The 14,023-nt window shown below is 42.4% G+C and overlaps 1 protein-coding gene across 2 annotated transcripts in view; it reads right to left on the bottom strand.

Annotated features, from left to right (window-relative positions):
* The window catches only part of MTHFD1 (methylenetetrahydrofolate dehydrogenase, cyclohydrolase and formyltetrahydrofolate synthetase 1), a 68,907-nt gene that overhangs the window by 46,187 nt on the left and 8,697 nt on the right, over nucleotides 1–14,023 (bottom strand). For both annotated transcript variants that reach the window (XM_049611461.1, XM_049611460.1), the window contains exon 2: nucleotides 1,122–1,206. In XM_049611461.1, coding sequence (XP_049467418.1) covers nucleotides 1,122–1,206 — 85 coding nt within the window. The remainder of the gene's footprint in view (nucleotides 1–1,121; nucleotides 1,207–14,023) is intronic.

Below are 14,023 nucleotides of genomic sequence, written 5' to 3' on the forward strand. Positions count from 1 at the left end.
GAATGAAGACAAAACAAACCAAGCATGGGTAAATATCCATTCAAACTGCAACATAAAGCAGTGGGTTTGGATGTAACCAAGCAGGAGAGAGTTCACTGCACAGTGTCAGATTCCACATTGCAACTAAACTATAAAAACTTACTGAGTCCTGTTGTAGTAACAAAAGTATCCACAATTACCTGGGAAGACTACAAAAACAAACACAAAACAACAACAAAAAAACCCTCTTCCTTTTTACAACTATACATCTATACAAGCCCAGATTTTCTTCATATATTTCAATCAAGCCAATATGTAGCAAGAGGTTGAACACAGGAGCAGATGGGAATCCAGGTGTCTTTCATTAAGCCAGATAGTAGAGTGCAAAATAATGCCCCTCTTCTCACTAAATTTTGCTTTTATTTTATTTTTAAAATTTTTAAAAATGTTTATTTATTTTTGAGAGAGAGAGAGAGAGAGAGAGAGAGAGCATAAGCTGGGGCAGGGCAGAGAGAGAGGAAGACACAGAATCCCAAGTAGGCTCCAGACTCTGAGCTGTCAGCACAGAGGTCAAAGCGGGTCTCAAACTCATAAGCTGTGAGATCATGACCTGAGCTAAGTTGGACACTTAACCAACTGAGCCACCCAAGCTCCCCTCAATTTTGTTTCCTCAAAGTTATTTTTTTTTCATAAGAATGTTACTCATTCTAACATATAATAAACTTACTATTGATATTTTAAAACGTATAAATATTTAAAAACATTTTAGCTTCTGATACAGTATACATCAATGGGTGAATCCATATAAACAAAAAGTCCTTAAGGTCTTAAAATTTTTTAAGTGTAAAGGGATCCCGAGACCAAAGGTCTAGGGACATTGGACTACGGAAGAGGTGCCCCCAGAGAATAGCAGACGCCAGGATACAGCAACATGTACAAGCTGAGCTGAAGAAGAGCGGCCTGCAGAGAGAGCCTGAAAAGGTATGAGGAGGTTTCACGAAACCGAGAAAGAGAGAAAGAGAGAAAGAGAGAAAGAGAAAGAGAAAGAGAAAGGAAGGAAGATGTGTGAAGTGCTTGCTGTCTGAAGTGCTACTTATGAGTTGGGAAAAGAGGATATTCGTGCAAATACACTATCATAATACCTGTAAAATTGCCAGGCCTGGTGTAAAACCGGGAATTTGCTCCTTCATCTGAGTGACTTGGTTCTTCAGTCTCTCCCTTATTTGCCTAGAGAAAAAGGAAAGGTTGGAATTAACACTGAATGTCTCAAGCGCAAGTAAGTCATTTAAAAGAGGCCGTTTCTCTTTTAAATTAAAAATACCTCCCTTGAATAGACATTATCTGGTATAATTGAGGATATTACGGATACGCATCCATTTTCCAGGACTCAAGTAGATGTGGATCTTAGATTCTAACTCCTAACTACACTGACTGGGCCATGTGGAATGAGGACATTTAGTTTAAAACATATTAGTTGACGGCATTCAAAATCATAGAGTGAATAAATGAAAACTTGAACCAACACTTCTGGAAGGCTGTTAATCTTCATCTTTTTCAGCATTCCCCCTCTCCAGGTGCTAAATGAAAAACTTTTGCAGGAAAGAACTACAGCTCACACCTGCTCAACTTTCCCTGCTAAGATGATCACAGGGTACCCACATAAGGCTGAATGATAATCAATGAATCACACTTCAAAGTCAATATGAATTTATAAATATATTCCAATTCAGAAAAGAATTTTCCTTACAGAAGAATTTAACACAAGGTTAAAAGTATAACCTCTCATGAAACAAAGGACAAATCAATTTACCAACAAACAACTTCTTGACAATACATCAAGTACATTAGATTACATCATTCGCCTTTCTTCATCTCAACCACATTTGACATACGAAATATATATGGACATTACAAACATCTCTTCCCTCTTTCTGACTTGATTAGTTCCTGCTCCAGTCCTCCACACTTATAAACAACGGACATAAATAGGCACAGGTGTTACAAGAAATAGATTATTTGGATTAGCCTCATCAATGGTAAGAATGTTGAATGATACAAGAAGTCATACTTAAGACTTCAAAATTGTATTTCTGATGAAGTTTTGAGGTGATGGGGGGGTTCATGGAGTCTGGAGCCAACAACCAAGAAAGAATTCTTTAAAAAATTTTTTTAACGTTTATTTATTATTGAGAGAGAGAGACAGAGACAGAGCATGAGCACAGGAGGGGCAGAGAGTTGGGGAGACACAGAATCCAAAGCAGGCTCCAGGCTCTGAGCTGTCAGCACAGAGCCCAACACAGGGCTCGAACTCACAAACTGCCAGATCTTGACCTGAGGTGAAGTCGGACGCTTGACCCACTGAGCCACCCAGGGGCCCCAACCAAGAATTAATTCTTAAAGACATCTTTGGAGCAAAAAGGTGATTTTATTAAAGCAAGGGGACAGGACCCGTGGGCAGAAAGAGTTACACTGCAAGTGTAGGGGGTGACCATTTTATGCAATCGGGAGAGATAAAGTCAAGAGGGAGTTTCCAGACTTTCACATGCTGGAGGCCTAGCTATTGTCAAGCTAAGGTGGTTTTCCCTCTAGCAAAGCATTAACTTTAAGACACTAGGGAGTTCCTGGACTTTAGGCTATAATGGGATTGCCTTTTTCTGGTAAACTGGTGGAGACTCTTATCAGTTTAACCATTTGTTTTTTGTCCTTTCCATATTTTTGGGTAGCCTGGGAGTGTCCAAGGAATATTATACATGTCCCACTGGTGGGGGCGGGGGTGGGGTGGGCTTGCTGTTAGCCTGCACCTTGCCCTCGGCTTGCCCCACATTCCCTCATCATCTCAAGCTTGTGACCTTATTTTTAAAAATCATTTTGTATCAATTATCCCATACAATGATATAGTTCAAAAGAATGAACAGATTGTTGGATTTTTCTATCAGAGATTTGACCTGGAGATCACAGTTCTGCTCGAACACAAGAGAACAGGAAACACGTGGCATTTCCACTGGCCCTGCCTCTGAAACTCCCCAGCAGTCCTAGCCTTGGCTGCCTCCCCACCAGGACAACTAGGTGTAGTGCTGGGCTACTCAACTCTCTCCTGTCCCCTCCCTTCCCTCCAACCATTATAGTAACACAAAGGCCTAGGCACAGGTTCCTACAGGTTCTCCTTTAGCCCTCCCAACCCAAACAAAGCTCACTTGGGGGGGAACCATTGCCAGGCACAATGTAAGACATTAACAGGAACCATGAGAGGAAACAGCTCGTTACAGGGATTCCCTGCTTTTCAAAAGTTCAGGTTTGCCACTTTGCTTTTCAGAAAAACCTCTGTTAATATCTGTTTCCACTAGCCCAAAGGAATACAGAGGATTTTTGCTTTATGGGGAAAAAAAGCAAAAACAAAAACAAAACAGCATTTAGTGTTTGTTTTGCAGCAAGCCCTTCCTGAAAGGCACTCCCCAGCTCCCTCCTGGGGAACTCAGCAATTCAGCATGAAGCCACGAGAGCTTTGAACTGTGTGAGTGTCTGGGCTTTATCTCAATGTATTTTGCGCGAGATGTGTCCTCAGGTATCAGAGAAGCCTAAGTGAGGTTATTTTTTGGGTCTTGGAATGCTCGAAAAATTTTCCAAACCTGCTTCTTTGCTTTGTGCCACTTTGGCTTATGAAAGGTTTCATAGGAATACTGTACTGTCGAATAGTGGAGGAAACCTGTATCCGAAATTCTCAACAATGTTACGAGATGGCCAAGGGAGGAGAGGCCTTCCTGTTTCAAGATATAGAAACAGGCTCTAAGGAGTCATGTGGTGTTCTGAAAGCCAATTAGCTGAAAGCAGCAAGTGCAAAGGCTCTGAGTGGGTAAATGGGGTCCCAGGAGAAGCGGTAACCGGATAGGGTAAAGCGGGGTGCCTGTCTTTTATTCTGAATGTGATAGGAAGCTGCTAGAAGACTTGGAACAGGGCTGACATGACAGGACTTAACACTTCTGAAAAATTACTCCTGGCTGCTGAACTGGGAACAGACTAAAGGGATAATGGTGAGAATCTGGGACACAAGCAAAAAGTTATTCAAATTGCAAAAATCCAGGCCAGAGGGGATGGTGCCTTGGACTCTGGTATCCATAGCTGGCAAGAAGTGGCTGGATTCTAGATATATTAACATGAAGCACAGAGAAAATGCGGGGCTACCGATGACTCTTGAGGTTTGGGGAGGGGGTGTAAAATAGAGCTGGGAAGATTGACAACTACAAATATTTTAAGGCACAGAGCAGATTTCATACTGATACTGTGAATTCATTTCCCAAATCTTATAAGGATTCTAGAATAATGACCATCTGAGGCCTGAAGAAGGGACTCTAGGGACAACTAAAAGTAATATCCTTACCCAGCAGGTAGCAAGCTATGAGAACCCAGTACTACAAGGTGGTATAGGTAGAAAATATTTCAGCCCACTAGGTTAAGAGCAAAGAACAAAATGTTCTGTATTTTCTATGCTATAATTTAAATGGATCTAAGTGTGCAATTTTTTTTTCTAAAAAAGATCATAGACTGAGATCAGTTACAGTGACTCCCTTAAGCTTTTCTCTAAAAAGCAGGACTGTTTTTGAAGTTGCATTAGCAGGGTTATTCTTCCAACTAGAAAGATTTGTTTAAAAGCTAACATTTAGGTCTCCTTATGAGACATGATCAGAATAGCAATGAAACATTTAAAAATGCACATAAACCACAATCAGCAAGAATTAGCCCAGAACACTAAAGCAATAGGCAGAAACTTTTCTGTCTTAGCGAGGAGAAAAAAAAAATCAAGATTGTTGTAATTAAAAAAAAAAAACTGGGTGCCTCGGTGGCTCAGTGGTTAAGCATCTGACTTGGGTTCAGGTCATGGTCACACGGTTTGTGAGTTCAAGTCCTGCATGGAGTGAGCATGAGACCGGCTTCTGGTAAGCCCCATTTCTCTCTTTCTCTCTGTCTCCCTCCCTCTCTCTGCCCCTTGTGGTACTGCCCTCGCTCACTTGTGCCCCCTCTCTAAATAATAAATGTTTAAAAAATTTTTTAATTAAAAAATATTTTTAAAAAAATTTAAAAAGACAGTTGTAATAAGGTCTCCACGGTCCCTTATAAGGTTTTCCCTGCCTTGGTTTCTGAGTTGGCCACTAACTGAGGAACTCTGGAATGAAAAGCAGAATAACAACAGCCAAGTGCAAGCATGCTTGAAGCTCAGAAACTATAAAAGACATGGAGAGAAAAGTTAACACTCTCTCCCTCATCTACCTTTATTTTAGGGTCAGAGAGCTATGAGGAGCTAAATGCTGGGAAACTCCTTAGTTTTCATAGTTCATTACTTCCAGAAAGCTAAAATGCCACATCACAGAACACCTTCTGAAACACTGACACCCGCTAAATCAACAGAAACTTTCTTGAGTGGCAGATGCCTTGATTTCCAGCCATGGCCCATGAGTTACACTGCTAATAAAGATTCAGGGAAAAGTGAGGCAGAAATAGGCACTTGGAGAACACCCCTGATGCCTGGGTGGTAGACCTCCATATGCCAGAGTCTCACCATCCTGCATGAACATTCTCTAAAACCTAAGGGAAGATACATCTCAATCTCAGTGGAGGAGAAATCAGTACTAAAGTGCAGGTGAATGTGGCAAGACAAAGTGGCAGTAAACCATTCAAGTCTCTGGTGCTGTTAAACTGATACTAGTAAAATAATCATAGCGATTAGATACAGACACAGATGCAGTTTTAACTAAGTTGCTACTGGCATCTAGTGGGTAGAGGCCAGGGATGCAACTAAACATCCTACAATGCAATGCAAACAATTATCTAGCCCAAATGGTAATAGTACCCAAAGTTGAGAAGCATTGCTATTGGCCAATAAGATGCAATGTTTGGAGGTATCTTTTTGTCTAAGGGGTGAAAAGCAAGGTAGAAATCATTTATATTTCAGGGCACCTGGGTGGCTCAGTCAGTTAAGCAGCTGACTTTGCCTCAGTCATGATCTCGCAGTTTGTGGGCTCAAGCCCCATGTTGGGCTCTGTGTTGACAGCTCAGAGCCTGGAGCCTGCTTCGGATTCTGTGTGTGTCTCTCTCTCTGTCCATCCCCTGCTCGCGCTCTCTCTCAAAAATAAACATTCAGGGGCGCCTGGGTGGCTCAGTCGGTTGAAAGGCCGACTTCGGCTCAGGTCACGATCTCACAGTCCGTGAGTTCGAGCCCCGCGTCGGGCTCTGTGCTGACAGCTCAGAGCCTGGAGCCTGTTTCAGATTCTGTGTCTCCCTCTCTCTGACCCTCCCCCGTTCATGCTCTGTCTCTCTCTGTCTCAAAAATAAATTAAAAAAAAAAACTTGAAAAAAAAATTAAAAAAAAAATAAAAATAAACATTCAAAAAATTTTTTTTAATCATTTATATTTCAACCTGTCAAAATTTGTTTAAATCTGTATAGATAAGAGTCATGTGCATTACTATTTTCTCCAATTTAACTTCTGCCACATACAGTTGTTAAAGTCTAATCAGTAAGTCAAAGATGCATGTCCCTATAGAATCACATTACCCCCAGAGAGTCCCAGTCAGATAATACCCGTAAATAGTCACCCAGATTTCTTTTGCCAAAGTTGTAAAATTACTCCTGGAAAAGCCCAGTACAAATTACAACTCATTCTTTATGATATAAAATGTTGGCTCATTTTCAAATTTTGGACATTTTATGACAGAGACAAAAGCATTGCTAAAATATAACCCAACAGGGCCATTCCAACAGAAGCTATAGGTGGAAAAAGGAGGCAGTAAAGGGTATTTAACCACCTGGCTGAGAAATCTACATGATGAAAATAAAGCTGCCTCAGTCAACAAACAGTGAAATACAACACAAGCTTAGAGTAATTCCCAAATGATTCTCAAAGGTGAACAGAATATACCTTTAGTAACTGATCAGAGAAAAAGGACGGACATTCATCTTCATTCAGTATGTAGGGCTTTTCTAAAGGACACAAATTTCTTTTGCCCAACTTCCCAAGGAGTAAATTATTGTTGTAAGGTTTTAACTGTGCAAAACAACACACATATTTTATTTGCATTGTTTTCATGTTGTTCATTTGTTGTTTTATCTCATTTGTCCATACAATGTTATGCTGCTAAAAATAAATACTTCAAATTAAAAAACAAAAACACGTAGTTTCTTGTAAAAACAATTGTGATTGTGAGGCCACCTAGTGTTCCAAGAAATACATATATTTCAAATTCCTAGTTAAGTTAAATTAAAAGTCTAAATTACCTTCTTGTTAGAACTGTTTTCAATTATTAAAAAAGAAAGTGGGGGGGAGGTGGGGAGGGTTGTCCTGGGGTGGCTCAGTTAGTTAATTGTCAAACTTGATATCAGCTCAGGTCATGAGACTGAGCCCGGTGCCAGGCTCTGGAACCTGCTTGGGATTTTCTCTCTCTCTTTCTCTCTCAAAATAAAAAAATAAGCATTTAAAAAACACCTGATTGTTTTCACTGATACATGGTATAATAGCAACAGCTACACTGTATCAGTATACAGATCAACTAGTATCAGTACTTTCCTTCATTATGTTGAAGAATAAAATATTTAATATGAGAATTATTATAATTAATGCAAATATATACTAAACTTGACAGATACCTCAAATATATATTTGAAAGCTTAATGTGAATCCATTTCATGCTCCAATAAAAATTTCTAATGTAAAATTCTTCCATCCAATCTCTCCAACACCTAAGGAAGGTAAAGTGCCTGACATTCAGGACGTGAAAACAGCTAATGGTGTAAAATTCTAGTGAATCTTCTAATTCTCAGTGAGTGTACAAGGCATCATTAATCCATATACACAATGATACAATAACTACTTTCCTTAAATTTCTAGATCAGGGTTTATCAATCTCTGCACTACTGACATTTGGGCCAGATAATTATTCGTTGGAGGGGCCTCTTCTGTGCACTGTAGGATGCTCTGGAACATCCCTGGCTTCTACCTCTTGATGCCACCAGCATAGATGACAAGTCCCCAACCGACAACCAAAAATGTCTCCAGACACATCCAAATGTGCCCTGACTAAATGTGCCTTGGGGTGGAGAAAAGGGCAAACTGGCAGCATTTGAGAACCACCGATCTAGAGACAACACATGGAGCTGGGAAACCAGGTTGAACTGGTCAAGAAAAGCTTCCTGAAATGTACGATTTTATTTTTTTTATTTTTTTATTTTTTTTAACGTTTATTTTTTATTTTTGAGACAGAGAGAGACAAAGCATGAACGGGGGAGGGTCAGAGAGAGGGAGACACAGAATCTGAAACAGGCTCCAGGCTCTGAGCTGTCAGCACAGAGCCCGACGCGGGGCTCGAACTCACGGACCGCGAGATCATGACCTGAGCCGAAGTCGGCCTTTCAACCGACTGAGCCACCCAGGCGCCCCTGAAATGTACGATTTTAAAAGTGGATTAAATGTGCATTAGAGAGAGAGACAGACAGAAAAAACGTGCATTAGAAAAAGGTCACAAAGTGGAAAACACTGTCAAGTCCAGGTGGACACAACCAAGTGTGGTAGGATTCCTGAACAATGTGGTCCCACCGCCCTTTCCCCTCACAGGGGAGAGGGGGAAGCTTGTACCCTGATCCAACAAACTTGGTGACATTAAGAATAGAGAGCACAGCATTGCTAAGCTTTCCCTTTCCTCTCAAAAAGTCAGGATTCCAGATTTTGGGGTATAATTATACACCTAAATGTGCTGGAAAGCAATCCAATTTTTAAAAATAACTCTGTAAACCCAACAAAATGTATAACTACATCTGGCTGCTAGGCCACCATTTTGTAACTGTCAGTTGGTAACAAGAGTTATGAGACATCACAGGATGGCCCCACATATGAGGCTCTGTAAGCAAGAGCCCAACATGCAGAGTTAGTCTCCCCATTAACCACACATCTGGCCATCAGAGCTGCTTTTGGGCCCAAGTCCAAGAGGTCTTTGGATCATCATCCAAGCAGAATGTGGAAAGAAGGTGGAAGGCTGGGGGCCTCTGGTTGGAGAGGAAGAGCAGGCCAAGAGCTCTATCTGAGAAAAGCCTCACAAAGACCTAAGCTTTCTGCTTTTATGGAACGCTAAAGGAAAAACTTGGGTAAAAAGGGCTTACATCTAAAAGGCTGCTTGGGGAAACTGGGTGGCTCAGTCCAATGAGCAGCCGACTTCAGCACAGGTCATGATCTCACAGCTCAGGAGTTCAAGGCCCACATCAGGCTCTCTGCTTACTGACAGCTCAGAGCCTGGAGTCAGCTTCAGATTCTGTCTCTGTCTCTCTCCCCACCCCTCAAATATAAATAAACATAAAAAATTTTAAGTAAATTATAAATGAATGAATGAGTGAATAAATAAATAAATAAATAAATAAATAAATAAATTTTTAGGAGGCTGCTTACAAGGACTCGTACTTGGAACCAAAACGAAAGATCATTTATCACGTTAGGTCACTGAAGATAAATTCCTTTTAGGCTCTGGCAAAACCTTTTACAGAAATACTCCCTCTTTCCTGGTAGTCCTCAAACACCAGTAACACAAAGCTATACCTCTCCTGCCCAGGCTCTAGGGGAAGAACTTCTTATCAAGGGTGAAAAGAAAAACTTAGCTAACAAAGCAAGAAGGCTTGACTTGTCTCCAACCTTGAAAATGACTTTCTGAAGAGAAGCAGTCTGGGAGCCTTCCAAACTGATTTAATTTGTCCTTTCATCTCCTAACAGGAGGATACAAGTTTGCAATTTCTTTTGGCAAGCAAGTAACAAGCCCTTGGCTAGGAAGAAAAATACACTGTGGAGTCCCTGCCATCAGACTTATAACTCTTCCCCCCACCCCCCACCCCTCCAGCCTTGTAAGTCTTGGTCAAGTTAGTCATTCTGGCCAAAGCTTCAGAAACTGCAAAATGGAGGGTGAGGTGGCCAGGGTGGCTGAGGAATCCTGACTGTGGCACCATCCTCCACCCACTCCTTCAAGCTCACGGAGGGACAGTGCCAGGAGATACCTTACAGGAGAGTATCAAGGGGAGCTAACTGCACAGTGCAGGGGTGCTGGGAACTTTCAACACTATGGATCAGACCTCAGTGGATACAGTCATAACCACAGTAGCCCACAGTAGCTCTGTGGCTCTGAGAGCCTTACATTACACACCTTTGTAATCCTCTCTGCAACCCCAGGGTATAAATAATTGCTACGGCCACCCCCACAGTACAGAAGAGGAAAAGAGAGGAAAGCGAGGCTCACTAACTTGCCCTGGTCTTTCTACCCTGCTCAGCCCCTACCAGGGTCCATGGAAGGACAGGGTGCCTTTTCCCTCTGCTCCAGGGACCCTACTCCATGCTAGGCTAACCTGATATTCCTTCTTCCTGAGGGATACACAAGGGACCACACACCCCTACTCAAAGCCCCACTGTCCAAATCCCAAACTGCCTGGTGCCAACCTTCTTGATGGATGAGGACAGACACTTATTCTTGGGCCACATCCTCAGGATTTTCGCTGGAGCCATGGCCACAGTAGTTGGCTGCCAGCTCCAGACTCTGCCAGGGTCCACTTACAACAATACTCCAGTAGCCTAGATAGGCGGCCTAGTTACAACCTCGCAGAAGATCCCACTCCCCTGCAAGGCTCCCAGAGTCAAGCCAGCTTGGGCATTCGAGGTTCCGTGTAACTTCTGAAAGGCCTGCACTTTGGATCTCATTACAGGCAAATCTTTTTAAGCACAAAAGGTCTACAGGTATTTTATCTACAGGACAAAATGAAAAGCTTATCAACATTTAGCAGCCCTTCTCGGTGGTGGGCAAATTCTTTTCACAGAAATAATTTTTCTAGCCCTGGAGCTAAATGTATAGCACGGTTCCATTTTTATATTTGATCAGTAGGACAAATTCTAATTTTAAGGTTCAAGGTTATAAGGCAGCTACCAAAGACACAGCCTGGATAAACACAGACACCACTTATTTATTCAACAGATACTAACTATAAAGCACCAATTCATTAAAACCTACCATGGGCCAGGAACTGCTCCAAATGCTTTCAAAGTAATGAATGACTCATTTAATTTCAACCACCTTATGAATTATGTGCCATCACTATCCGCAACATGCAGATGAGGAAACTAAGGCACAAAGAGGTAAATTAAGTTACCCGTGCTCCCCAGAGGGAGCAGCACTATGTCTAGATCTGGGGATTCCACCCACAGGGAGCATAACAAACTTATCCAACTTGCTCTGCTCAACCCAGAAAAACTAAGAGCACCTTCTCTCAGTGCCTGACAAGTAGCAAGCTGCCTGTCTCTTCACAACCAGTCTTTGCAGAAAGAAGACCTAACCAAGAAAAATGCCACCAATGGAGGGAGTGGGCTCAGGTATATCAAACAGAAGAAGGAAAAGCAAACAAATCACACAAAATCCAGCAAGTCTCACTTTGAAAAGCACACACAGGTAAGAATTGTAATTTCTAGCCTAAAAACCAAATTGTGGAGGCCACTTTTAGGCAAGCAGGCTTGAGCAAAGGAATGCAGAAAGGGCCACAGTGATCACCAGGCTGAACACAGACAGGCCCATCAGGCGACCCACCCTGAAATATCCAGAGGCCCTAACCGACCAAGGGGCTGCTTACAACCAGCCAGTTGCCAAAAAAGGGAAAATTCCCTATGTCACCAAACCTCTCACTTTCCCTCCTGAAAAGCTGCCTCCTTCCACTGCCTCCAAGCAGACAGCCTCTCCTCTCCCTCGCTGCATATTCAGTAAACTTGTACCTCCTTTGTTCTGCCTCAGGTGAATTCTTTCACCTCCCTCGTCCCCACAGGCTTCCACCTGATTGTTGCCCCGCATTTAGGGCCCCCATCTGATCAGGAGATACCCCATTGAGGCACCACACAAATCAGGGCGGTTCCTCCATCTAATTTCCATCCCTTTGTCTCTTTAAGGACACCTCTTTTAAGCCAAGGTGGTGGGTCACCGCCAAAGACAGTGTACTTCACCCAGTTATGCTTAGTCAGCTTCTCTGGGGCCCTCACTGTTGACCCTAAGGCAGTCATTTAATAAAGAATGAGGTCAAAGGTCCATGGCACAGGCTTGCTTTTGGTCAGGAACCCTCTTCCCCATAACATCGGTAGGCTCATGGCCCCACAGCCTTCAAGTATTTGCCCCAAAGTCACTTTTACAATAGTATGAGCTTAATTCCCATATTTAAAATTACAGTCCCCCCATGTGGCAGGAATCTCTGTCCCTCTTCCTTGCTCTGGGTTTCCCTTTGGCACATCTCACCACCTCACATTTTTGTACCTATTTTATTGTGCATCTCTACCTATCAACACACAAACTCCAGAAACAGGGATTTGAGCTATTTTGCTTACTGCCATCATCTCTAGGTCCTGAAGAGTGCTTGCATACGGGAGGCACAGAGATATTTATTGAATAAGTCAATAAATACCCCAAAACGACACACACTTGTCTCTGACCCTCAGATCTCTCCCAACTGTCAAATGTGGACTGCAACCTTCAAACTCCCCTTAAGGGAGAAATGGGGTGTTCCTCCCAAAGGGAGATAATTTGGCAACTAGATCCAGATTTCCCACAGGGTAGAACAGGCAGAGATGGAATCTGGAGATGATGAACTCTGTCTAGTCCTGGCTTCCAGGAAGGTATAAAGGAATAATAAAATAATAAATAATTAAAAAATAATAATAAAATAAATAATAAAATAAACAATAATAAAAGTAAACAAAAGTCAAGGATGGTCTTCTCAGCAGAGTGGGAAGCACAGCAATGAGAGACTGCTGTTAAGTAAGACAAAGATTAGTTTACGAAATTCCTTTCAGCAAAGTTATAAGTGCCTGATAGCGTGAAAAATGCCATGTGCTGGGTGAACGAGACTTGGTTCCAATTGAACCTCTGCCATTAACCTTTGGCCAAATCGCATCACTTTCTAGCCTCAACTATTATTGCCTCAGCTGCAGGATGGGATGGATTGAGTGGACTGGATTTTGGAGAAATTCTGACTGTAGAACTCATGGCCTGTTCCACTCTTTCTCCCCCCAAGGAAGGGATTTTACATTCCAAACACTGTATCAGGGAAGAAACTGCCCAGGGCCCTTGAAGGCTTGCAAATTCATCCCCAGAGAGACCCAACAGTTGCTGGCAACCAAGAAAGCTGATCTGAAACTTGGGGAATGAGGGACCCTTTCCTTGGACTCCAGGATCCCTGGTTGCAATGTAAGAAGTTCACTTACCTTTCCTCCCAAGAGTGTCCCTGACCCAGTAAAAGACGACAGGCGGGGATACCCTGCCCAGAGCCTCCGCCTGCAATCCAGCCTACTCAAGCTGAATCGTGTTCTTCAGATTCCCACTGAGCCAGCAGCCAAGTCAGAAACCTGTTGCAGCCTGAGTACAAGTTGCTGGGGAATTGCAAGATCCCCATGAGCTAGGAAGGCTGTTTCCCCTGCCAAGGCTCCCTCTCTCTGAGGAACTGTGAGTACTACAAGCTCCATGAAGGTCAAGGTGGCAAGGTATGGCAGTCTCTGAACCATTTTATTAGCACATGAAAAGACAGATCTTCCGTAAGGACAAGGAGACCTTGGTCTTAATGCTCCTGTAAGAACTGTGTTAGGAACTAACTGACTGCTCTACCACAGGGCAATGTAAAAAGTTAGCTATGTCAGCTCTGAGCAGGCTGGGTAGAGGGGACCCCTCCAGTACCTGGAACAGTCTTTTCCAGACAATGCTTTCAATCCTTATAGCCAAATCGTTGCCATACTTCAATGATGAGAACTGGATCTATATGTAAGGTTTTAAATAAGTGGTTCTCACTTTCAAGATGCATTAGAATCATAGAAATTAGCTTTTAAAAGATTTAGAGAATATTTGAATCCAGTGGCTTATTGCTAGCCAATTCAAATGAAATCAGTCTGGTGTGGGCACCAGGCATTGATATGTTTCAAAAGTACCCTATGAGACTCATTGGCAAAACTATCTTGGAAAAGACTGGCAATTTCTACTAAATACAATTATACATATTTGTCCTACTA

Source organism: Panthera uncia (assembly GCF_023721935.1).
Source record: "Panthera uncia isolate 11264 chromosome B3 unlocalized genomic scaffold, Puncia_PCG_1.0 HiC_scaffold_1, whole genome shotgun sequence".
NCBI classification, from domain to species: Eukaryota; Metazoa; Chordata; class Mammalia; order Carnivora; family Felidae; genus Panthera; species Panthera uncia.